The sequence below is a fragment of the Dryas octopetala genome, chromosome 2 (genome assembly GCF_963921425.1).
Source record: "Dryas octopetala chromosome 2, drDryOcto1.1, whole genome shotgun sequence".
NCBI lineage: Eukaryota > Viridiplantae > Streptophyta > Magnoliopsida > Rosales > Rosaceae > Dryas > Dryas octopetala.
In genome coordinates this window covers 15844527-15871756 of record NC_141367.1, presented here as the reverse complement: position 1 = coordinate 15871756, position 27230 = coordinate 15844527, and the positions used below count along the sequence as shown (strand labels likewise).

The 27230-nt window shown below is 36.4% G+C and overlaps 1 protein-coding gene and 2 long non-coding RNA genes across 10 annotated transcripts; all 3 read right to left on the bottom strand.

Annotated features, from left to right (window-relative positions):
* Positions 1-721: 721 nt before the first annotated feature.
* Positions 722-6217, bottom strand: LOC147293444 (uncharacterized). 8 transcript variants are annotated; one of them, XR_015120944.1, is made up of 9 exons: positions 5937-6217; positions 5792-5836; positions 5346-5423; positions 4159-4262; positions 3340-3411; positions 3086-3167; positions 2131-2939; positions 1559-1776; positions 722-1029 (listed from the first exon to the last, which is right to left on the bottom strand). It is a non-coding gene; the product is annotated as an uncharacterized LOC147293444 (long non-coding RNA). The 8 variants fall into 8 exon arrangements; XR_015120943.1 differs by lacking the exon at positions 5792-5836 and having other exon boundaries at positions 2131-2175; positions 2798-2939; XR_015120938.1 differs by lacking the exon at positions 5792-5836 and having other exon boundaries at positions 3066-3167.
* A 608-nt stretch (positions 6218-6825) lies between these two features.
* On the bottom strand, positions 6826-13513 carry LOC147293443 (uncharacterized). The gene is made up of 3 exons (XR_015120557.1): positions 13313-13513; positions 8111-8266; positions 6826-7515 (listed from the first exon to the last, which is right to left on the bottom strand). It is a non-coding gene; the product is annotated as an uncharacterized LOC147293443 (long non-coding RNA).
* Positions 13514-18340: 4827 nt separating this feature from the next.
* On the bottom strand, positions 18341-26337 carry LOC147293442 (diacylglycerol kinase 7-like). Its single transcript, XM_086232736.1, has 12 exons — positions 25802-26337; positions 24182-24304; positions 23922-24059; positions 23757-23842; positions 22900-22987; positions 22171-22246; positions 21469-21551; positions 20857-20927; positions 20183-20260; positions 19731-19818; positions 19207-19323; positions 18341-18936 (listed from the first exon to the last, which is right to left on the bottom strand). The coding sequence occupies exons 1-12, from the start codon at positions 26150-26152 to the stop codon at positions 18769-18771; spliced, it is 1467 nt and encodes a 488-aa protein (XP_086088862.1). The 5' UTR covers positions 26153-26337; the 3' UTR covers positions 18341-18768.
* Between the last annotated feature and the right edge of the window lie 893 nt (positions 26338-27230).

The following is a 27230-nucleotide window of genomic DNA, read 5'->3' as shown; positions in this document are numbered from 1 at the left end:
GTCTGAGTGAATACATACAACAGTTATAATTTAAAACTGTTGTCTAGTATCCACCAAAATGCATGATTTTCATCAAAAACGGTTGTCTCACAATAGAATACACAACGTTTATAGATATAAAACTATTGTAGTAGCTAATGTCTAACAATAGTTATATACTATAAATGTTGTCCGATGTATTTTTAAACATCATTTTTTATGAAAACCGTTGCATAATTAAGGTTAAATTTGGTAGGAATGGTGTTAGTAGAGGCACTCAACAACAGTTTTGGCTAAAAAATGTTGTTAGTAAAGCATATACACATCTGTTAATAATCTAAAACCATTGTGTAATTCATAGCCCAACAATAGGTTTAACTAAAACATGTTGTTTGAAAAGAATATACACAATTGTTTATTATTTAAAACTGTTGTATAATTTATTTCCCAACAACAGGTTTAAGAAAAACATGTTGTTTTAATCACATATACACATTCGTTTTATAACATAAAACCGTTGTGTAATTTAATTATCCACAACTTGTTTTCCTCTAAAACCGTTGTCGAGATTTGACTAACACAATGATTATTCAACTAAAATCGTTGTCTAGGTTTGACTAACACAATATCTTTAAATTGACAAATGTTGTTTGTTTGATTCACATTTTAACATTCCTACTTGCATCAAATTGGAATTAAATCCCACTAAATCCCTACTTGCATCCAATTAAATCCACAAATATGAACTCAAAAAGATCCATAAATTCATTAAATTGGAATTGGAATTTACAAAGTCATAGCAAACCCATTCACACATACATTGCCAATTAACACCCCAAAAAATTAATTGTAAAGTAGCTTGATATACATTGAAAAAAAGTACTTGTTACACAAACTATAAAGGCATGGCTTAAAAATTTGGAGACCAACTTTTGAACCTTTCTACATCCGCATTATTCCCATACTAGCTTCTTGCACTTTTTACAAGGCTTTTAAACAAACCCTTCCTCTTGTGCACAAGCATAGATTTATAGTTGCAGACTTTCCACTCTGCAAGATAAGAAACAACAATATTCAACCAAAAAGAAAAAGAAAAAAAGATTTGTATTACTATTAAACTCAAGCAAAAGATGCAAACATAACAAAAGGGTATGCACAAAAGATACATTAAAAATACAAATGAAACAAGTTTGCAAATGCACACAAGATACATTAAAAATACAAATGAAACAAGTTTGCAAATGCACACAAGAAATTCAAAAACAATAACCAGGAGAGCCAATTGTAATTCATTACCTACAACCCAACATTATAAATCAAGAGTTGGCATATAACAACAAGTGAATTTCCTTGAACTTTGAAGCTTTATGTCAATCTGGTTATCAATAAGTTCAATATCTCCCAAAAAATAAATTTTCAATTTATATATGTTCAATGATGTTTGGTCAGTTGTGTAATATTTGAAAGGTTGCTTTGACTTGGCTCCATATATTTTTTGTTTATAAGAAACATGGATGCCTTTAAAAAATTAAATTGGAAAGGGTAAAAGCACAATGATAGGGATACATAATAGTCTCACTTGTTGGACAGAATGGGGTCAACAGCAACATCTGCATTACTGAAATAAGTTATTTTACCTGCAAAAAAATGTAAGGGATTAGGGTTCACAACAATAATCAATGCATTAAGAAACTCAAATTTTTGCAATATATAGGCATAGAAATTTGACAATGGATTTGAACCCTGCTATAGGAAGCAAGAGTTGTTAGAGCCCATATAGCAGGACTCTATAGGAACCTGCAGTGGAAGCAAATCAATGATACATTAGACAGTACTTAAGTTTCAAATTTATGAATCAAATGTTGCTAGTAATGGAGAAATGACTTCAAAGAAGATAGGCAATAACAAACCACAAGTCCACAACTTTAAGGTTTTCAGAGAATTAGAATAAATTAACTACCATAGTAAAATCATGAATATGTATGGAAGAGACAATTAATTAATAGACTTCTTGTTCTCAGCATTTCAACATGGCACAAGTATGAACATAAGATGCATAAAGAAATATAAAGCTAAAAACAACATAAATGAATAAATCCAATCCAACCTTAATGAATTTACAAGAAACAATTCACAATAAAATAAAATTACCTGAGAGTGTACGTAGTTCTCACATCTTCAATGCAACCCAACGGACTACAAGGATTACAAATAGTAGTAAGTTATTATTTCATCAACAAAGAAGGTACTGTGACTAGCTCACAAAGGGGAAAGTAAATTGCATGCAACCCCACAAAAATATAAAAATAAAAAGGCTTCACAATCAGTCAAAAGGTTGAAGCTTAAACAAAATATCTATGGTTAGTATGGACAAAATCATGGACCAGAAAATTTAAAATAAAATCTTAATGGCCTCTGTTGTTTACTAGAACAATGGGTATTGAAATTTTGAATAGAATACTAGGCATTACAGAGAATTTTTCACTTGGTCTCTTTTTGGTGAAGTTAGACCCATGGCCAACGAAACGAACATGAAAAGATTATGAAGCCGGCAGCACCAAGCCTTCCATTAATGAAACAGAGGAGACATGCAAGAAAGCGACTATTTATGTTTCAAAAATGAAATAGCAAATTCAGAAAATATTATCCAAGCAAATACACGGAGAACAATCAATAATCTGAAAAGTAGAGACCAACAACAACTAAACAAGGCCCATTACAACTAAAAGTAGAAACCATGGGAGCATAGTTATTTTCACAAGAGAACTGATCCTTCAATTGTACCCCAGCAGCACCAAGTGAAATCTCCACTACTTACCAACCAGCAGTTTACTAAACAAATGCAGACAAAACTCTCCTTGTTGCATCAAAGTATTATGCAGCCCCTCAACAGTTGGCCTTGGCAACTCTTTCGATCTCATCCTTCTTCTTGATGGCATAGCTGCACACATGTAGAGCACCTATAGTAAGAAAAGAAAAAAATGAATCAAGGAAAAGAAATAAAATCAGACTACATAACAAAAATGAAAATAAACTAGATAAGAGAGCTTTGGGAGAAAAAACAAGCACTAGGCAAATAAGCATACAGAAACCAGGCCATCAGTACATGTTAGAGGAACCTTTTGCAGCATTAACAACTCCAGCAGATCCAATACGAGTTGCATCTTCACGTGGACCACTGATTGTCACTAAAAAACATATACAATAAATAAAATGTTTGATGAAACTTAAACTGGAAAAGGGAAAGAAAAAAAAAAAGGTCATACAGATCAAAATCTAATCAGGAGAAATTTGTATCAAAGGCCACTTGAGGTTCAACAATAACTTTAACCAAAAGACATCCAACATTAGCATCAATACCTTGTGAGGTACACAATTTGCATGCTTGGCTGATTCCACTCCAACGTAGTCCACCAGTGAAATATCACTGAACTATATGTTGCAAATTACATAATTATCATTTCAAATATACATGGGAAGTAGATTTGATTGTCACACAAAAAAAATTTTTTTGAACTCCCGGTAGAAAGAGGTAGAAAGAGATTTCACTAACGAAAAAGCTTTCAACGCTGCCCAATATCCCTTCCTTTTCCAAATATTTTTACGAATCCGTTTTTTTGAAATAAAGGTGCGTTTTTTTGGAACTGCCATTAAAAAATTATAATAGGTTCTTTAGTTGGATGTGAGTTTATATAACAAATTAATCTATACGAAAAACTCAAATGTAGATATTATCAAGATATTGACAATAAACTTTAGCCTACAAAGTTACACCTACTAACCTACAGTAAATCTAAACCACACTAGAAGGCCACACAAGGTCCAGAAACATGTCTTTCAAAAAAAAGTTCCCAATTACACATATTGAGGTTGAGCAACATATGCACAGTGTTATATACCCAACAGGGAAAAGCATGCATACATATCCTCCACTACTTACCAACCAGCAGTTTAACACAAAATATAATAACTCAAAGCACAGCTACACTAAAATGCACTAGAGCCATTCTTTTTGAGACAAAGCTCTAAGCACACACATTGAAGATTATAATTTCTTTTCCACAAACCCACCCAGTTAATGAAATAGTACTAATTACCTCAATTGTGCCCACCACTGGGGTCTTCCTGTTATATAACTAAAAACCACCCATTTCATATAAGAAAACTAAACAACATTACCTCATATTCAAAAGTTATGGCATCTCCTTTATTCTGTAAAATGTTCTCTTTGACAAAGGATGTCTAAGTAGTCGAGTGTCTCAAGCCCTTAAATCTTCACCTCACTATGAGAAACAACAAACTGTCAATACCTTAGCCCCTGTTGCAAATAGTATTAGAAATATATTTTGGTCTAATACAGATTTCTTTTACTACTATGATAAAAAGCTCATATTAATGATATATAAATTGCCTATCATGATCAGCTTGTTTCCAAAATCAGTCAATTTTCAAAGATTTTTTTGATTTTTCATTGCTTTTCTCCTTTAGTAACTGCTGAAAGATAATAATACATAACAAAATTAACAAAGAAAATTTGATGTTCATAAGAGCATCACTCCACATCTCACCAAAATAAAATAACATGTAGAAAATGTTCATTATTTTCTTTAGGATCTGCATTGTTTAAAATGTTATTCATCACCATCCTGTTCAAACAAAAATTGACAACCTAAACTTATATTCCAATTCTCTTAGAGAATGGCTAAATATCATAATATTTTAAAATCATGGAGAGTACAAGACAATGTTTCTCCTGGACTTCTGATCCAAAATCTAATAATGGAAAATCTTTCAGGGATGTCAGGTTTCCAAAAGAACTAACATTCATCACAATATGAATTTTTTGTATACAAAGATAACTAGTTTTGCAAGATCAACAAGTTCCATGACCTTCAAATCATACCTTGTCAAATGTTTACACCATAACTTTATATGTTATTGTATAATTACCCCAATCGACTTTCATTCCAACATATCAGGTGTGCCATGCATCAACCTCCCCCCCTCTCTCCCAAGAAAAAAAAAAACAAATCTGAAACTGCTAAAGGAAAAGAAATTCATGCACTCTAACTTTGTTGGATCTTTATACAATTATTTAATGTGATTAAGTATACTGACTTCACTATTACATAGTTATACAAACTCAAACATCTTAAAAAGAAAAAAAATAATAATATGATCAGTATTATAACCAAGAAAGACAAAAACTTTTCATCTTTTCAGTAAATTAAAGGCAGAGCAACAACAAAGGATTTAAAAACAAGATACCATTGTTTTCATTAGAACTGTACTTGGGGAAAATTGAGAGAAAAAAAAAAAAAGAGAACCAGCTACTTTAGAAATAAATAGAATAACAAGAACAGTACCGTAAGTGCAGCCAATGATGAGCCATCAAAAGCCGAAAGGACCAGCTCACTCTTTAAAAAGGCTTCATAAAGTTTCCGCTACACCAAATAAGTGATTAACTTGAGAAATGTACTAATAATATTTATGGGATTAAAAAACTGTCATCCAAGTAGCAGCTAGTCAATCTTAGCCAAACAATGATCCATTCTTTTTAGAAAGTTTGGCATTTGTTTGGTCATTATCTTCATTACAAGAAGATGCATAAAGAATAAAAGAAAACAACAAAGAAATCATCCCAGTTTCATGATTTTGCTTGAGAATCCCGAAGCCCATTCAAAATGGAAACATAAAGTAAACAAAATTAGTCATCCAAACCCTAAATCAAATCAAACAGAGACATGTTTGAAATTATAACCTAAAGACCCAAAAATCACATAGAAAAAACTAGAGCATATGAGATTCCTACCTGGTGGTGAGCGACGATGTTAAAAAATACTAATAGAAGGTTGAACTAAGAAAAAGAAGACGAAAAGTTCAGTTCATCGAATAGAAAAACTCAATTCTTCAATTTTCCCCAACTGATAACTTTTGAAACTAGAGGAGACACCCACCTGAGTTTTTGAAATCGGCAAAGGGAAAAGCACATCCGTTGCCCGAACTTGAGCAAGAAGCCCTGAGATTTCGTTATTCACTGATTTGTAGTAGTTCTCAGATATGGGTTTCTAACTTTCTGGACTGAGAGAGTTTGAGAGAGAGAGAGAGAGAGAGAGAGAGAGAGAGAGAGAGCAGATCGAGAGGAGTGGGCTTGTGAGGTCGCATGGAGGGTCAGACAAGTGCGCATGGAGGTCAGGTCCGTGCGCAGAGGGTGGCTTCTCTCTCAGATCTCTTTTGATTTTGGAGGTCAGGAGTGAAAGGTGAGAAAAAGTGAGGGAATAGATGGAGAGATTGAAAGTGATAGACGGAAAGTGAAAATATGGAAGGAACCAACATATCAGTGAACAGTAAATTTTTTTAATGAAGTTACTGTAGACCGGTTTTTTCATTTTATTCCACTTACACAACGGTCACATATTATAACAATTGTGTAGGGAAAACTCAAAAATTTATCGTTCCGAAAACCATTAGATTTCATGCATATATACAACAGTTTTTTAAAAACCGTTATCCTTTAAAATGACACAACAGTTTTAACAAAACCGTTGTGTAGGTAGTGTTGTGTATTTATATTATTGTAGTAGTGTTTGGTTAAAATTGATGTCACATGACCTGCCTTGTGAGTCACCATTTGACATTGTTTCCTCAGTAAAATCATGCCTAGCTAGTAGTGATTATAACTGAAAGTAAGTGAATACCAAAACTGGGATCAAAATGTGTCAAAATCAAAACATGCAGAAAAGCAGGAATTGCATTATACACTCGAATTCACGAGGTTACACTCGATCGAATGCACAAAAGCTCTTCAAACCTACTTCTCTGGATGCCAAAATAGAAATTAGACAATAATTTACCAGCATACTCAAAAACAACACCCATTTGAAGCTTTAAATCAGAGTAAGAGTAAGATGCCAAAATAGAAATTAGACTAAAGACACAGAGTATTATCCATCAGTACTGAAGCTTTAAATTAGTGCATGACATAAAACCAACCTTCTATTTTAACAAGTCTAATTTAAAGCATATATTTTTTGAGGAGTGAACCATCCAAATTCTGAATTGTTCACAGTAGGTGAATGCTGCAGCACTCCCAAATGGAATCAATTCGAAATGCTGACCCTTACCAAGTAAAGATGTATGTCCCATATCGATGAACCATCAGCTGCTTTATAAGTATAACAACTAAGAACAAGAAACTCAAGCATGACATTAGATTTTCCAAACCAATATAAAGGAAGAATTGGCTAGAGAGGTGGCATGTGCTTTACTTTAATGTACAAAGACCAATAAAGAAGAAAAGAGATACTTTGACTGGTTGAAAAACCTATATTTAGAAAAACCTCTTAACTAGTTAACTAGTTAACTACTTATTACCTAGTTAACTACTTATTATTTAGAAAAGATAATAACAAATAAGAAGATAACTGCTATACATGGAGGCTGCTCAAAATGTACCTGCTTCTATTGGTACAAGATCTTTCATGCCTTGATTAATTATCTGCAGATGCTCCGATTCTTCAGCTGCAGACCATAACCCTGTTTCAAAACATTCTCAACAATAATATTATTAAGCTGCCATGCACACATACTCAGCTAGTGTCTCTGATTTATCATATATATATATATCTATTAATTAAGCCCCAAATATTTCAAAGCCTTGCTGATAGATTGTCACAACATGCAGTTAATAATTTGAATACACATCTAAAACATTTCTGCAAAAATTGCTTCTAGATCCTAGTACTTGATTGGATACAATCCATGAAATTAAAAGGAAAGGACATCTTGGGATATACCAACACATCTTAGCTCTTTCATTAACATAATGCAGCTAGTACAATCTGATGATTACATATTCAAGGATATACCAACACATCTTTGCTCAACCAACATTTCTCATAAAAATAGGATTGGATAAGCTAATGTAACATAATCAGCATACATATTCAAGTAATAGAATGATGATTACATAGCCCATCTCCTTGTCATATTCAAGTTAAATAAAAGCATAACAAAAGCAGCCTCATCATGTTTCCCATTTTACTGTAATTCTCAATCTATGGGAAACTTCCAAAATGACTGTATAGGTAAATATGAAATGGGGTTGACTGAGAATGAAGATTAGTAGTACCTGGTGCTTGGTCAGTCGCCTCCTGAAGGCCCTGGTTTTCTTTGGACGCAAATTAAGAGGAAAGAACTTCTTGTTCTTGTAAACTTCTCTAAGAGCATCTTTTTACTTCTGGGAAATCACTGTCAACACCTCAATATTGAAAGCCTCACGACCTTGCTGAAATCACAAAAACACAATAAATGTTGATTTTACTGAATGAATATACCTGGAATGTGACCAGGAATGTAAGCAAGAAATGATACTGAGATTACAGAGAGAATTTGCAGAGTGATGAGAGAAGGAAGAGAGAGAGATTCACGAGAAAGGCATGCTCACATGTGCAAGATGCACACACCAGCAACCATATATTCCATTTGCAAATTCTGTTATACAAAACGACATAGCATTGATCAAATATGACCGTTGCCACACATGAGCCTATGAGCTCTTACAGCAATGCAACATCACCCTATGAGGCAATGCCAACTAAGCAATGACAATCTAAATTAACTAACTAAACAGAAAAGCTTAGTTATCAGGCATAAGCCTTAATTAACTCTAATACTCCCTTCTAAGGCTTTGACTGATAGCACTCCAAGTTGATTCCTCAATTCACAAAATCTTTCTCTAGGAAGAGCCTTGGTGAAAATGTCAGCCAATTGCTCCTCACTCTTGCAATACAGTAATTCAATTTCTCCTTCATTAATGGCATCTCTAATGAAATGGTACTTCCTCTTAATATGCTTTGACCTCTGATGAAAAACAGGATTCTTAGTCATAGCTATAGCAGATGTATTGTCACACATAAGTGGGGTTGCTTCCATTTGTTCCTCACCAAAGTCATGTAATACAAATCTCAACCATATGGCTTGAGTTGTTGCTTCTGCAGCACTGACATACTCAGCCTATGCTGTTGATAGAGCCACACTGTGTTGCTTCACAGATGCCCAAGAGAAAGCTCCACTTCCAAATGAGAATGCATAACCTGAGGTAGACTTCATGTCATCCTCATCTCCTCCCCAATCACTGTCACAATACCCTATTAGGACTGCAGCAGTGTCTTTCTTGTACTGGATGCCAAAATCCAAAGTTCCCTGTATATATCTCAGCACCCTCTTTGCAGTACCAATGTGCTTCATTGATGCACAATGCATGAATCGAGCTAAGAGGCTTGCAGCAAACATGATGTCTGGTCTTGTAGCTGTCAAATAGAGTAAACTTCCCACCATTTTCCTGTATTGTTCTTCATTAGCTGCCTTGCTTCCATCATCCTTCTTGAGCTTATCAGATGTTGCTAGAGGTGTAGAGACAGCCTTGCAATCTCTCAAACCAAATTTTTCTAACAAACTTTGAGCATACTTCTTTTGATGAATGAAGATGCTCCCTTCTAATTGGATTACACCAATTCCTAGAAAATGGTGTAGCAGTCCCAAATCAGTCATCTCATACCTATTCATCATTTCTGCCTTGAATTCTTCAAGCATGTTCATGCTACTGCCAGTGTAGACTATATCATCCACATAGAGTGAGACAATGAGTGTTCCCTGGTTTTCTTTGTTCTTAACATAAAGGGTAGCTTCACTAGGACTCTTCTCGAATCCACACTGCATCAGATATGTGTCAATGTTGCTGTACCAGGCCCTTGGTGCTTGCTTTAGACCATAGAGAGCCTTGTGCAGCCTATATACCTTGTCTTCCTGGCCTTTAACAGTGAAGCCATCAGGTTGATCTACATACACTTCCTCTTCTAGCTCTCCATTTAGGAAAGCAGATTTGACATCCAACTGATAAAGCTTCCAACCCTTTTGAGCTGATAAAGCAATTAAGGTCCTAATAGTGTCAAGCCTTGCCACAGGGGCAAATGTCTCATTGAAGTCAATCCCTGGTTTTTGTGTATAGCCTTTGGCTACTAACCTAGCCTTGTGCTTCTGTATTGATCCATCAAGGTTGAGTTTAGTCTTGAATATCCACTTTACACCAACAATTGGTTTGTTCCCTGGCCTATCAACCAGCTGCCAAGTTTGATTCTTCTCAATCATTTCAATTTCATTTTCCATAGCCTTCTGCCATGCCTTGTCTTTAGCTGCTTCAATATAGGTTTCTGGTTCCACAATGCTCATTTTACAGTGAGCAAATACCTCATCTAGGCTTCTCCACTTCTTTGGTGTTGAATCATAAGTGCTTGCAGGGTCAATTTCAGTTTCTGCAGCAGGTGATGTAAGTGAGGGACTAGGACTTGGATTAGCATTAGATGATGCAATTGGATTGAAGGGACTCTGTGAAATTGGACACAAGGCTTCATGCTCAGATTCAGTTTCTGCAGTATGGGAATCATCTTCATCACTCCAAGGTACAGATATGTATTCAGTGGACTTTGAATCCCAATTCCACATTGCAGACTCTTCAAAGATCACACTTCTAGAGACTATCACCTTACTGCTCTTGAGATCGAACACCCTATACCCTTTCTCTCTAGTTCCATATCCAACAAACACTCCCTTTTGACTTGTATCATCCAGCTTGTGTCTCAATTGACTAGGGATATGTGTATAACACATTGAGCCAAAGATTCTCAAATGCTTCACTCCTGGCTTCCTTCCACTGAAAACTTCAAATGGAGTTTGACCAATCAAGGCTCGAGTAGGGCATCTATTTAAAAGATACACAGCAGTGTTAACTGCTTCCCCCCAAAAATAAGCAGGTAGTTTCTTCTCTTGCAACATAACCCTTGCCATCTCCATGATTGTCCTATTCTTCCTCTCAGCCACTCCATTCTGCTGAGGGGAATAAGCAACAGTGAGTTGCTTTTCTATTCCAAAGTCTTCACAGAACTTCTCAAATTCCATTGAGGTATACTCTCCCCCTCTGTCACTTCTAACTTTCTTTATTTTGTAACCACATTGAAGTTCCACCATTGCTTTAAACTTTCTGAATACAGTAAATACATCTGACTTTTGTCTCAGAAAATATACCCAGCACATTCTTGATTTGTCATCAATGAATGTGAGGAAATACTTGTTTCCTCCCAAGGTTTCTGACATTGGTCCACAGACATCTGTGTGAACCAATTCTAGCAAATCAATAGCTCTAACAGTCTTCCCTTTATCAAATGCTTCCCTGTGACTTTTGCTCAAAGCACATCCTTCACAGACATGCTCTCCTTTTGTGAGTTTTGGTAAGCCAATCACCATTGCTTTGTCCTGCAATTGCAGCATGCTCTCGAAATTCAAATGGCCAAGTCTCTTATGCCATTTCCAGTTTGAACCAGTCACTGTGGCCTTCTTTGCCATCATTGGACTTATGTCCTCGAGTACAAGTGGGAAACACCTATTCCCTTTCATTTGAACTGCTGCCACAGGAGTTTTCATGCTCTTATCTTCATAAATGGTCACCATGTACTCACCAAATACCAGCCAGTAACCATGCTCCACCATTTGTCCAACACTGAGAAGATTTTCATCTAATCCTGGCACAATCATGACTTCTGTGATATACCTTGTTCCTCCCTTGGTTTGCACAGGCAAGACTCCCTTCCCAGTTGATTCCACAATGTCTCCAGTCCCCATTTTTATTTTGCATTTCATACTTCTGTCAATATTGATCAGAAGTGACTCATGGCTAGTCATATGATTGCTGCAGCCACTATCAAGATACCAAACACCTTGCTCTTTCTCCACTGAGGCTTTGTGGCATGCATAGAACATTGTGGCAGGTTCATGGACTTGATTTGCATAGTTAGCAATCTGTCCCTTCTTGTGTGGTTGATGGCAATCCTTCATTACATGCCCAAACCTGTCACAATTGTAGCATTTCACCTTTCCTTTGAACCAGCACTCTCCATAGTGAGCCTTATCACAAACTTTGCATTTTCCTTTCCCAGAGTCACCTCCTGGTCTCAAATTGGATTGAACCTTGTTGTCCCATTTCTTTGGTTTTCCCTTCCAGCTTTTGAAGTTTCTTTTTCCCCCATCATGATTGTGAGACTTTGATTGATTGTTCTGTCCTTTGGAGCCAACATTCATACTAGCAAAGGCCCTTTCCACCTTCTCATCATCTTCCTCATGCCTGCTTAGCCTTAACTCATAACTTTTCAGAGAGGCAAACACTTCATTTACAGACACAGAATTCAAATCACTAGTTCTTTCGAGCACCACACACATAGGATCATAAACTTTAGTTACACTGATTAAGACCTTCTGCACCATTCTTTGTTGAGACAAGCATTCACCATATTTTTCCATTTGGTTAGTTAAATCAAAGAAACGAGTAGAATATTCAGACAATGCTTCACACTCCCTCATTCTCATGTATTCAAATTCTTTTCTCAGACTTTGCAATTTAACAGACCTGGATTGTTCATCACCATGGTATTCTGTTTGTAGAAGATCCCAAGCTCCTTTGGCAGTGTCTTGGTTGATAATCCGAGAGAAAATCTCTTTGGATACAGCCCCTTGAATGATGCCCAATGCCTTTGCATCTTTCATATTCTGCTCCTCCATGTAAGCTTCCAGTTCATCTTCCTCATCGATGCTGGAGTCTCCTTCCTTCTTAGCCTTCTCCTTCTTCTTCTTTGCTTCTGGGATTGTGATCCCTTTTTCTACTAACTTCCAGATGCCATGTGACTTGAAGATGGTCACCATGCGCACCTTCCAGAACTCATACTCAGTACCATCGAAAATGGGAGCTCGTAGCTCACCACTCCCAGACCCAGCCATGCCTAGATCTAGATGGATTTGTTCCTCTGTTTCACTCTAGCTCACACACACAGTACACGCCCAGTCACAGAACCAACCTGGCTCTTATACCATGTTGATTTTACTGAATGAATATACCTGGAATGTGACCAGGAATGTAAGCAAGAAATGATACTGAGATTACAGAGAGAATTTGCAGAGTGATGAGAGAAGGAAGAGAGAGAGATTCACGAGAAAGGCATGCTCACATGTGCAAGATGCACACACCAGCAACCATATATTCCATTTGCAAATTCTGTTATACAAAACGACATAGCATTGATCAAATATGACCGTTGCCACACATGAGCCTATGAGCTCTTACAGCAATGCAACATCACCCTATGAGGCAATGCCAACTAAGCAATGACAATCTGAATAACTAACTAAACAGAAAAGCTTGGTTATCAGGCATAAGCCTTAATTAACTCTAATAATAAATACTGTGAAAAATAAAATAAAAATTATTGAGGGAGAAAGAGATGGGTACATTTTGGAGAGCTTTTTGGGCTCCTCCGGTGACCTTGGCTACTCGGAGAAAAGCGAGCTCTGCTTTCAGATCGGGCTGGAGAACAGAACGGAAGAACATGAAATAGAAACCAGATCTGAGCTAGAGTTAAGGATATGGGCGAATCTTTCCTGCTAAAATAAGATAAATCAGACCAAAGTTCTTCAAATCTTCCCCTGCTTAGTGAACGGGGATAGAAAATACTACTTGGGAGGTTGGAAAAACCCACCTTAATTCCCACCGAAAACCCACTCCCCCCCTCCCCCGAAACCCACCCTCCCCCGAAAACCGACCCCCACAGAAACCCACCCCCCCACCCTCCTACCCTCCCAGCTCACCGATCACCGAAAAGCCACCCCCTCGAAACCCACCTTAATTCCCACCGAAAACCCATCCCCCCCCCCCTCGAAACCTACCCCCCCACCCTCTCAGCTCACGGATCACCGAAAAGCCACCCCCACCAAAAGCCACCCCCCCCCCCCCCGAAACCCACCTTAATTCCCACCGAAAACCCACCCCCCCGAAACCCACCCCCCCCACCCTCCCAGCTCACAGATCACCGGAATCTGTTCATCGTCGATTTCAACAAGCGAAGTGCAGAGAAAGAGAGAGGATGGGGAGATGAAGATTTGGGGGCCGACTGAGAATGAGAACGAGAGAGAAGGATCGAGTGAGAGAGACGGACTGAGTGAGTGTGAGCGAGGGTGAGAGAGAAGAGAGCGCGATGGGAATGTGTGTTTTGTGAGGGATATCGTGACTGGGCTGGGGTTGGGAACTTAAGTTGGGGAAAAATTCTCCGTGTTTTTTTTTAGGTGAAGTATAGATATCAGATGGTGTGGCTTACATATCGATTTTAAAAAAATCTTAATCCAAATTGCAAAATTTAGATATCGGAAACAAAAATTGGTGATATGTGAATGAGTTTAGATATCACTTAAAAAATTAACTGATATCTAAAACTCTATAATATCAGTTAATGTAAAAACTGATATTAAAGAAGTGATGTCTATTACAGTTTTTCTTGTAGTGTTAGCTACCAAATCTTTGATATCATTCTTCATGCCTTCCTAATAGAAGGACCTAGAAAGTCTCTTGTAAGTTTTTAGGAAACCTAGATGGCCAGCAGTAGGACTACTGTGATGCTCCTGAAAGATCTTGGTTTTCCAAGAACTTGTAGGACTAAGGACAATTTTATGCTGAAACTTCAAAAATCCATTATCCAGATGAAACTTTGGATGTGGTGTAGCCTGAATTTCCTTTATTTTAGCAACAATCCAAGAATCTTGTTCATTGTGCCTCCTCAATTCATCTAAACAGCCCAAATAAGGGTAAGAGATTGCTAGACAAGCCTTGGAATCCAACTCCAACTCAGCAGCTTGTAACTCAACAACAGTGGAATTCTTAACATCACTATACAATCTTGAAAGAGCATCAGCAGCTTGATTATCAACTCACTGCTTATACTGAATTTCATAATTGAAACCTAGCAACTTAGCTACCCATTTTTGTTGAAATGGGGTATTCACCCTGTTTTGCAAAAAATACTTAAGACTGTGGTGATCAGTCTTAGTAACAAAATGCATGTCTAACAAATAGGACTGCCACTTCTTAACTGCGTGAATGATTGCCATCATCTCCCTCTCATATGTAGAGAGTGCCTGATTCCTAGAGCCAAGAGCCTTACTAGTGAAAGCTATAGGCCTTCTATGTTGTTGAAGGACAACACCAATACCCGAACTGGAAGCATCACTCTTGATCACAAATGGTTGAGAGAAATCTGGTAAAGCCAAAACCTGTGGGGAAAGCATGGCATGTTTCAAGTTGTGAAAAGCTTCAGTGGCAGCAGGAGTCCAATAGAAACCCTCTTTCTTGGTGAGAACAGTTAGAGGCCCACAAATTCTACCATAATTGGGTATGAACTTCCTATAATATCCAGTTAAACCCAAAAAGCCTCTTAAAGCCTTAACAGTTTGTGGTAAAGGCCAATCTGCTACTGCTTGCAACTTTGCAGGATCAGCACTCACACCTTCCGTAGAAACAATATACCCCAAATACTCAACATGAGACCTACCAAAAGCACACTTAGACTGTTTCACAAACAACTGATGACTTTGCAGAATCTGGAAAATCATCCTCAAATGCTGTAAATAAGACTCCCATGAACGACTATAAACCAATATGTCATCAAAGAAAACTAGAATAAATTTGCACAAATAAGGCCTAAAAATTTCATTCATCAGACTCTGAAAAGTTGCAGGAGCATTAGTAAGCCCAAATGGCATTACTAAGAACTCATAATGTCCATCATGTGTGCGAAATGCTGTTTTTTCAATATCAGCAAGATGAACTCTAATTTGATGATAACCAGCCCTTAAATCTAATTTGGAAAAATATTGAGCACCAAGTAATTCATCCAACAACTCATCAATTAAGAGAATGGGATACTTATCTTTGATGGTGAGCTCATTCAAAGCTCTGTAGTCCATGCACATCCTCTAAGTACCCTCCTTCTTCTTAACTAACAGAACTGGAGAAGAAAATGGGTTGTTACTGTCTCGAATGAAGCCTGAGTCCTTCAATTCCTGAACACATTTTTCTATTTATGTTTTCTGGAAAGGCCCATACTTGTAAGGCCTGCTACTTGGTGGTTTGGCACCTTCCACCAATGGAATTCTATGATCTTGAGAACAATGGGGAGGCAGGTCGGAAAGTGGCTGAAAAACATCTTGAAACTCCTGGAGAAGCTAGTGTAATTCTGCTTCCTGAGATGTGGTCAGATCTGGAAGTGGCTGGCTGGAAACAACATGCTCCACCAAAAATAGAACTGCTCCTAGTTGAGTAGTGTGCAACATTTTCTCCATTTGTAGAGAAGAAATGACTTCAGGGTGTAGTGGTTTGGTGCTAGAAAGGAAGATTCTACGATTATCAACCTCAAATCCCATTTGGAGCTTTTTGAAATCCCATAAAATAGTTCCAAGTGTACTAAGCCACTGAGCACCCAACACAACATCACAACCACCCAAGGATATAGCATATAGATCAGTAACAAACTGATAATCCTGAATCTTGACAGAAACACCAAGAAAACAACCCTTGCTAGTAATATTTTATCCTCATCTGCTATCATAATGTCAAAGGTGTTAGAGGAATCCAAGTGACCCCCAACTTCTTAACTAAGGAAAAATCCACAAAATTATGGGAGCTACCAGAATCAAGCAAAATCACAACAGGAAAATTCTTAATAAACCCCATAACCTTCATTGTTTTAATAGATTTAGGAGCAGGAGTACCAAATAAAGCACAAGCAATGATAGCAGGCTAAACATTTTCTTCATCACTCTCATCTCTCCCCCCATCGTCATCCTGAACATCAATAAGAAGCAACTGTTTCTTAGCACACACGTGACCTCGGACATACTTCTCATCACAGTGAAAGCAAAGACCCTTTTATCTTCTTGACTGGATCTCCACAGGGGTAAACTTCCTAATTTGGTATGATCGAGAAAAATGCGTAGGAGCGGCCAAAACAGGCCCAGAAGTATGCATAGTGTTACCAATTGACTACAAAGGTGAATTCTTAGAACTGGATGAGAAAGAATGGGATTCAATAGAAAAAGATCGAACCTTGAGATCGGACAATTTAGCATCAATCTGATAGGCGAGGGCAAACGCTTCATGGACATCATGAGGACGCAGAAGCTTAACATTATGGCGCAATTCAGGCTTTAACCCCCAAATGAAACAACTCTTCAACATAGTCGGACTAATGTCCCGAACACAATTAGCCAATCGACGAAACTCAGCAACATAATCTTTGAGAAACCCAGATTGACGAAGCTGCACCAAAGCCTCTGCATAATCGTCAAAATCAGTAGGCCCAAATTCCTTACAAAAAACCCTAGTAAAATCATCCCAATGAGGATAATTCTTGATGCAATTAACCCACTGAAACCATTGGAGAGCCTCATTTAACATGTGAAAAGAAGCCATTTTCACTTTACAATCGGCCGGAACGCCAAAATAATCGAAATAGTGCTCAGCTCGATAAACCCAACCCAAAGGATCATCGCCATCTGAAAAATGGGGAAAATCAAGCTTAACCAAAGGAGGACGAGGGACAAAGAGGGAATCTTGACGACGCAAAAGATGATCCGGTGGCACCGCCTCTGAATTCTGGTCGGAATCAAGATGAACAGGAAGATCTCGACGAAGATGTTCGCACTTCAAATCGACAGCAGAAATGCGAGAATCGACCTTGGACGTACATGAATCGATGGACTTGAGGTGACCCAAAATCTCCGTCAACGCATCTTCAACCTTGGACATGCGAGCTTCCATTTTTGCAGCACGAGTAGACTCTCTGGTCATGAAAGAGAAGGGAAGCAAGAACCGAGCACTGGTTTGATACCAATGATAGAACCTTGTTCAACCTTTACCCAATCAAGAAGAACACTGGAACCTTTTATTAAGAACAGAGAAAACCTTATACAATTCACGCCTCACTTTTTACAACAGAAAACAACTTATAAGCTAGTAGCTGAACCACTTATCTCAACAACCCCACTAATCTAACGAATTGCAACAATTCAACTAATTACAATTTGACAAGTGGCACAATTGAACCACCTAAACAACCCATTAAAAGTGACCTGGATGATGACTTGGCCGTATAAGTCAGCATCTCTAGGTTCTCTTCGCTTCAATTCAAATGTAACTCTCACGGTTTGTCATATCAGGTTATTTGATTACCAATTCCAACACCACCAAGAAAACAAAATCAAGTTTATGTTGCCTGCTGCCTTGTTAGTCAAGGAAAATACTCGAATCAGTTTGATGCAATAAACATAAAATTAAGTGTTATCATAACATTGTTCAAGTATTACTCCAGTGATCCGTGTATTATTTGATTAACTGATATAATTTATATATAACAAATAAAACTTTCTGAAAACCGAAATATAACTTTATTATTCAAAAGAGTTTTGATAATAATTTTAAAGGGTAACGTAATACGATAATTTTCTTCCCACCCATTTTCTTCTATATTCTCATCCAATTGTAACTTCCATCACACTGCACATGGATTCTAGTATACATTATATCACCATCAATCAAACGTAGTCAACTACGAATCCTACATATGAGACCTGCTTTTCCCCCTTAATAACTTATTAAGGCACTAATAAACCTGGAAACCATTACCTAACTAAATAATGCAAGCTAGTTGTTACAGTTGAAAAGATACAGTAATGGAGACTAACAAATGAGTTTAAATAAAATGCCAAATACCAAGCAATAGAGGCACATGAGAACAATTTACAACACTTCAGGTGATAAAGCCCACTGGAATACTTCACATCTGTAAGAAAAGGCAGCAATAAAACAGGAATCACCCCCGAGTAAAATGCCAGCTAGTAAGTAATGTTAGTCTCCATTAATCATGGTTGAGGATCTCCATTAATCATCGGTGATTGATTAGGAAACCTCTTAATCTCCACAAATGTCGAATAGTCATCGTCCATCGGCTGCTTCCATGGTTCCCCATCCATCTGCATATATGCATTTCTCCATTCTCCACCTCTAATTTCCAACCGAATTGCAGCAGCCTAAACAACAACGGTGTAGTTTGGTTCAATAAAACAGATCTCCAAATTCGACTCCAGCATATCAAATCACAATAACAAGCATACATAGAACATAGAAAATCCACAATGGCAAGCACTCTGGAGAAATGAATTGGCAAAAGAGAAGGCACAGTAATCCCACTTTCAGACTCAGACTCATCAACCATAACAAAAGAAAATCAACAATGCCTTACCTTTGCATGATGAGTAAAAAGTTGACCTAGAGCATGAAAATAAAAATTATAGCAGTACCTGGGCAATGTGTTTGGCGGAGATAAGTTCAACCATAACAAAAGATGCATGCCACCCTTGTTTCAGGCCAAAAATTTCTAAAAGACCGTCGTCAGCATGCGCCTCAACAAAGCCTCTCTGAAACAATAAAAATTTAAGAAAACCATTATTACCTTGGAATTCAGCAGTCAATCTGATAAGCAGCATTTAACCTAGCACGCAGTTGCATGTTAAATCATAGCTCATAACTTTGATTTGAATTCTACAAAATAATTCTAGAGTGAAGTCATAAGAGGAAAAAAAAAAAAAACCTAATAAGGCCCAGCAATTGGTGTATAAACACAATTAGAACTCCAGGACCTTCTTCCAGGCATAAGATAATGCAACAAGGAAACCCGAAATTGCATAAGAGAACTTTAAACAATCATAAAGAACAAAATATGTGTTGGGTGTGTCAGCTCCTCTGTGTGTGGCCTAAAAACACAGCATCCTTCAAAGTACTGATAGGCAACACCACACCATTTCACTAAAGAGCTATATAATACCTTTTCCAAGTACTCTGGCTTCAGATTACCCCATGGATTTCTTCCACTTCCATAGTTATGAAGATTTAAAGCAACAATTGCCCTTACGCTGAAAGAAGACAAAATAACAATATAAGCTGTTATGATACAAACAGAAACAACAAAAGGAAAATTTTTGTCCTTTAAAAGTACTTCATGTCTGGCAGCATTGTAGTTTAAACTATTTTACGTTCAGAAAAAAAAAAATACCAAGCACCAGACACACACATCTAGTCTCTATTAGATGACGAAAAAAGGAAGTGACACATAGATTATTTACAAAGATTATTTTTATTTTTTCCTAGGTGTAAGTGATGCAGACTTATTTAAAACAAAAAAAAAGGAGGTAAGTGAGAAAGAGAAGCAAACAAAAATAATTACCAATAATTTAAAATTATGTTGTCAAATTTGTACCAGAAAAAAAAAAAATTTACCTTGAGGGAACTGGAACCTGCTCCCATTCTGAGCAATTGACCTTTTTGACATGCAACTTTAGGATGTTCTTTAGTCCCCTACAACCAGATATATTATTAGATGCATGAGAAAACGGATAGAAAATCAGAGAGAGCATTACAAGTCTTTGAACCTCCAAATTCAAATTGAGGTTTTACACTATTGCTACTACTGTTTAATGAATAGCAAGCTTATGATTTAGAAAAAGCAAAATGAATAGCAGATCTACTATTTCAGCATTTTAGGCTCCTAAAACTTTTGAAGAAACATGAGAGAAGATTACTTGGAGACAAAATTAACAGGACTGTCGGTTTTATTCCAAGATATAATCACCCAATAAAAAGGAGAACAATATCAAACGAATACTGCATTGTAGACATAGATCAAGCAAAACCATTAAGAGGCCATTTTAACTCAACTCCCACACAAAGTCAAGGATGATTTCGTCTAAAATAAGGGAGAACTTATCATAGGATAGAAGTATTGTATTCTTAAAAGTCCAAATATTCAAATTGATACTAGAAAGCTAAAGACAATTACAGTCAAAGAAAACCCTATTTAATCAAAATAATATATTGTTCAGTATAAAACAAAATAACAAGCAGAGCAACCATCAAAGTACATAAAACAATGCTTCAGTTTTGAGATATCAAACCTTAAACTTGGATCACTTGCACAAGGTGTGAAGAACCAACCTTGAGTGCAACTATAACCAGAGTAAACCAACTGCAATAACAGATGGATCAGTCACAATCTAAAGTAAGTTCTGTACCACCTAAAGCCCTCAGATCTAACAAACAGAAAACAGCTTAAATTTTATGGTTAATCATAAAATGTTAAAACATGATTGTATGGGAAACATAATGGAAATGGTGTGATTCAATTTATAATGTAGAATTTTCTATAATTTCAAGAAATAAAAAATAAATTACATAAAGATTCCCAAAATTTGTTTTCTTCTTTCTGGAATTTCAGTATTTAAGAAGGAAAACATTTTTTCCTGGCCAAAAAAAAAAAAAGAAGGAAAACATTTTTACTTTTTATTGATAATATACTCAAATATATTTCTATTCAAAAGAACATTGTTCTCTAGTCATATATATGCAAATGAATTCATTGATAAAAGCACACCACAAAGGAAATTCAAATCATATCTAAAGGTAAAGAAATTCAATCATGCCTTGTTTGGAATTGGACCTTATTGATAAAAGCATGTCACCAAGGAAATTCAAATCATATATAAAGGTAAAAAGAGATAAAATCAGACCTTATTTGTAATTGGACCTTGTGCAAGATAGGGTTTTTCATTTCGTAAATGGTGGAACCCATAAGCAACTTGGGCATCCATTCCTGTAAGACCAAATAACAAAAAATAAGAAGGTTCACATAAAGGACAATTCCTCATAAGCAAGAACCTATAAGGCTGCATTTCAGTGCAAAGACTGCAGATCTTCAACTACCATACTTTTAGCATCTTTAAATCATCTTTCTCTGAAAAGAATATCTTTGCACAACAAAATTCTCATCTTAGGTGAAACGGTTTGTGAACCAGGAGATAGTAGATATAAAACATTGTTGACTCAAGCCATCTACAAATATTTGTTCAAGATAATGTAGAGTTAAGGGACATCTTGACAGCTGAACAAAATGTGTAGGAATTGCAACTAAATCTATTGTCAATATAATAGGTGATTTATAGAAGTGCAGTTCCTTACTGGAAGAGGAAAAGGACCAAGATTGTTAACTGGAAACACATGAACACAAGAATGGTATTGGTTCAGTATACAAATCACACCTCTGGTTTAACTTTCTATTAATTGCTTAGTACCTAGACCCTTTAGAGTGTATGCTCTGGATAGAAGCTTATAAGATATGCCATGGGCATTTATCATGATCATACCATCTAACACCATGTTAAAAGCCATAGGCGTCAATAAATATAGCCAATCTACTAATGTAGCCAGCATACCTATGCTAAAGTAATTATAAAACACTCCTTCGTAGGAAGTCATTTTCTCAGGTAAATCCCCTTGCACTTCCAAACCCTGCAGTCACTAAAAAGTTTCAATAATAAAGAATAGACATATAGAATTATGATATCCTTAGGGCCATACAAATACAAGTTTCAATCAAATCAAACCTTGTCAACAATATAATGTATTCAGTATTCCTTTAACTTATTTCATCCATATTTACAAACCACCTCATATGTTTTCATCAAATGCTTTTTGAGCTCACATTCACCAGCCAAAATATTTCATTCTCAAAGACATACTACTAGTGGCCAAAAAATGTACAAAAATATCAAATCTAACTTTTAATAGATACAGAATTGCATCTGATGAAAAAGGAAAAAATAATCCCCCTTTATAGTGAACAAAAAAGAAAACATGGTAAACCAAGTAAATACATACAAAAGTCCCCCAGTATACGATGTAAGATAAATTTACAAGAAATTTTAGCCGAAGCCTGTAAAGGTTTCATGGGCTGGGCTTCCTATACAATCATGGACCAATCACATCTACCATGTGATGTAGGTTAACCCAGAAGAGTAACACAGAAATCAGGATATGTATTTGCACAGTATTTGACATCTGAATGAAACCTTTTACTTGTAAAAATTTAATATTCACAAGGTAAACCCAGAAAGTAGCTAAGTGATGCAAATGGCAGAATGTAAAGTAACCAGATTTACGACCTCATCAAGAGTCCACTCTTCTGTAAGCTTCAAACAATGAGATGGCTCCACTTTTACACCAGCTGGCACTGTCAGCAGAATACGCCAACTGCACCATGAAAAAACAAATATTAATATAACTGCTGGCTTGATAAAAAAAGCATAATCAAATAGTATTATTGTTACTACAAACAGAGTTGGTTATAACAGGCCTCATCCCAAATTATATAAATATAAGCAACACAAAAAAATTATATGCTATATCATATAAACTAGTGCACAAGAGAACTATTCAACACATGAACGTCCATTGACCTTTTAGAAAATATGCGGGGTATAACTGTTCATTATAAGAAATAATATTTCCAATAAAAAAAAAACTCACGATCAATTTCATATATTTTTCTTACTTTTTATCTCGTCTTCTAAACCTAGTAGCAAGCACAAGCATTAAACTTTCCTATAGAAAAACATTAAATCCAGACCAACCACCAAATAAAACCCATTTGCAATAGGTTTATTACATGAGAATTTTTCTTTTAAAAAGTATAGCATAAAAAATAAAATAAAAATTATCTGCTCTCCTCCTTTTGTGGAAAAAGAGAAAAAGAAACAGTAAATTAAAAACATTTTAGAGAAAGTTGACGAAATGTTACAACTTGGTCAAATTCTGTTGACTCTGTAAATTCTGGTAACAATTTAAAGTATAATTAGGTTAGACAGATCCGTGAAATAAATTAGCTGCACACAACTGCTAAATTCCCAGACCACTAACTCAGCACAATCATTCCCTAGACATGATTAGAAAGAGGCATCAATTGTACCAGCCTTAGAATTGAAAACATGTACCAATGGTTACCTAATAATAGAAGACTTACCTATCCAAACGGCATATGGGACCCATAGTAGCCCTGAATAGGGTTTTTTTTATGGCTGATTTCCAGGCAAAAGGGAATGAACCACCCTGGTGAGAACATATAACCCAATGCTCAATGATGCAAGAAAAATCTCCACAAACTCAAAATTCATTTAAGAAGGCTTACCCAACCAAAACTCCTAGACAGATCATTTCCCGTGCCAAGTGGAACAATTCCTACTGGAGGAACTGGTTCCCGACCCTGTTTCTGAAGTTCAGATAGACAGCCTAGTACCCAACCGACTGTACCATCACCCCCTGCAACCTGCCCAATCATCCCAGTATCTTACTGTGTCAAATTTAAATATTGTAGGGATCTCACTAGATGCCAAAATTCATAGTAGTTATGGGATATGAGCTTTAAGTAAATGTGCTCCAATGTCATACCATAACCCGAATCTTCTCACGACACTCTTTGGCACAAGTGTCGCCAAGGGTAGCCAACAGCTCTAGACAACCCAATCCATACTGAACAAATTCATGAGGCTTCACATCTGAGAGGTCAAAAACCTGCATAGAAAATTAAATCCAGTTAAAACAAACCACTTTGTACACAAATTAATGAAGTATGAAGAAAGCCTCTCAAGAAAATAAACAAAAATTACTGAGAAAAAAAAGATAAAGGAACAAAAAAAGACACACACACAGATGAAAAAAGGTCAGCCTACTCCAAAATGCACAATTTCAAGCTACACATACATTTGACTAAATGGTAATCTCACATGTGTTTTTGTAAGCACACTCACACAAAAGCTTCATGGCAGGCATCAACATTTAGTAATCTAGGTGATAGTAACCACTTCGACTATTAGGTTATATCTGTTAGGCAGAATCGATCCTAAAAATCCTAAACCTATACCTTGGAATGGGGCTTTTAGAAGCAAATGAATCCAGCATTCCCATTTCAATGTTTGGAAATGATGAAAATGTAAGCATGTCTACGAAGACACCAACGGAATTTAATTTTTTGGAAGCATAGTATAAGTGTACAGTTGTCATTATGAATTCTTATCAAGGAATGGGAAAACTCAACTCTTCCTTTCTTTTTGGCCTGAAACCCAACTCTTCCTTTAATAATGCAAAACTTCAAGTTTATGAGTGTTTTTTTTTTCCATTGGCCAGTCTCAAGTTTATGAGTTTGCAAACCCAAAGTAATTTGAACTTACTAAACATGATAAAGCATTTTAGAGAATGCAAACCAATTACATAACCACAATTCTGGGAAACAAACATAACCTTAAAGGAGACTTAAGAAGACGATGGAAAGAATCGATTTTGCTCAAGGCAGAGGCAGAGATCGTTTCAATAATCAAGGAGGAAGGTTTTCCTCTGCTAGCAGACTTGGTACTTTTGGATCAGACAAGCTCTACTCCTTTTGAGCAAAGAACTCCTTATTTCTCATTATATGATTTTGACCATAAAGTAAGAATGAGGTGGAGTTCTAGAGAGAGTGTGAGACAGGACCAGTTCATGACTCTTGGAGAGGGGGGTCTTCTATACAGCACAGAGAATGGGACAGGGATGTGAAGATTGAACAGTACAAATTTTTCATTGTTCAGTCATCCACTAAGCATTTCTGACCTGATTATAGTCATGTTAATTGAACAGAACTAAGGTAACTAGCAAACATCCCAAAACTTCCAAAACAACACAATAAGCCCACAACGTACCCCAAGTGCATAAACTCCCAAAAAATAAACTTGTTTTTTTTTTCTTTGTAACACACCAAAAAGAAGAAAAAAAGAAGAAGACGAAGAACCAATAACTATCCTACGTAACCAAGAACCCCGAAACCAACTTCACGTACACTGTAAGCAAACAAAAAACCAAAAAAAATCACACGTAAATTCATGCACATACTTATAAATTATTTTAAAAAAATGCTTTTCCATTATTAATTACTGACAAAAAATTTCATTTTTTTACGGTCCACAAATAAAATTCTCAAAAAAAACAAAAATTTTGAAATGGGTCGGTGAGAAAATTGAGAAACAACAACATACAAACCTGTTCTTCACCCATCAACTGCTGGAGCCTCTCCTTGAGCATAGGGCCATGTCTCCCACCGCTCTTGGGATTTATAAACACCACCATGGGCGACTCCGGCGCCGACTCCACGACGTTGTCTTGGGAAGGGGCGGCAACAAGGTCTCTGCTGCCGGGAAGGCGGCTCTCTCCGGCACTCGGGTCCTTTAACCGAATCGAATCGCGCATGGCGAAGCGTAGGTACTGCGGCATCAGCAGCTTCTTCTTGAGGTCCTCCTTGTCGATCGTCATCCCCGAGAGGCTGCAGCTCTTGAACGACTCAATCATCGACGATCGCGCTGAGATCCGCGTCGTCGACGACGGCGAGTCCATTTCGCTCTCTCTCTCTCTCTCTCTGTCTCTGTGTGTTTCTCTCCCTGGAAAGCGCGTTTGAAAACAATAATTGAAACTCAAAAGGCCAATTGGGGAAGAAGAAGAAGAAAAAGAGAATTAAATCCACTTTATTCAACGATATTTTATATAATAAATACATTTACTATTATTAAAACATCTATATATAGGAGAAAGGAGAATCTTCGTTGTAAGTAAATGTAATAACTATCCCAGTAAGAAGAATAATTTTAATGAATATTTAATATTATGAATCAGAAGTTCAGAACTGACAGTGGTAAATGCTAACTAGGTTTTTTATTTTATATTCTTCTATCTTTTTTCTGCCTATTATGTTGTGTATAGTATAAACGGAATTAATTATTTTCTAGATCACCTTTTATTATTTCTATAAAAAATTAATAAAATTAAAAACTTGTTTAGTCATCTATATTTTATCAAGATAAATAGATGGCAAGTCTATAATCAAAACTATCTATTTATTTTATAAAAATTAAACAACTAAATAATTTTTAATTTAGTAAATTTTTTTATAGATATGAATAATTCTCATTATAAAACTACACTATATAATAAAAAAGAGAGAAAAAAAATATCAACTAGCATTTTTCAAAAATAAAAACGCATAGAAGAAATAAAAATATTAAATTTAAAAAATTGAAAATGACAATGATATGAGAAAATTAGGATTTATTTTTGCTTAAAGCATTACCACAATAATAAATGAGTGACACACATTACTTGATCATTTTTTTATAACATGTATCATTCATTCATTATGATGATAATGCTTACCACGGTAAGTAAAAATAGACTCATAAAATTATATTTATTGAAGATATGATTGAGAGAAATTATTTTATATATTTAATACACGACGAAGCATATCCTAATGAAATATCTGACCAATAGTATTAAGTCACAAATATATCTATCCTAATGGTGAACTGGATAGATGGTGGGTGGTGCTGCTAGCTGTGGAAGGATATATTGATTGTGGGTACTGCAATGGTGCCGACGGTTGATGAAGAAAACTTAACAGGGGAAGATAAAAAAAATA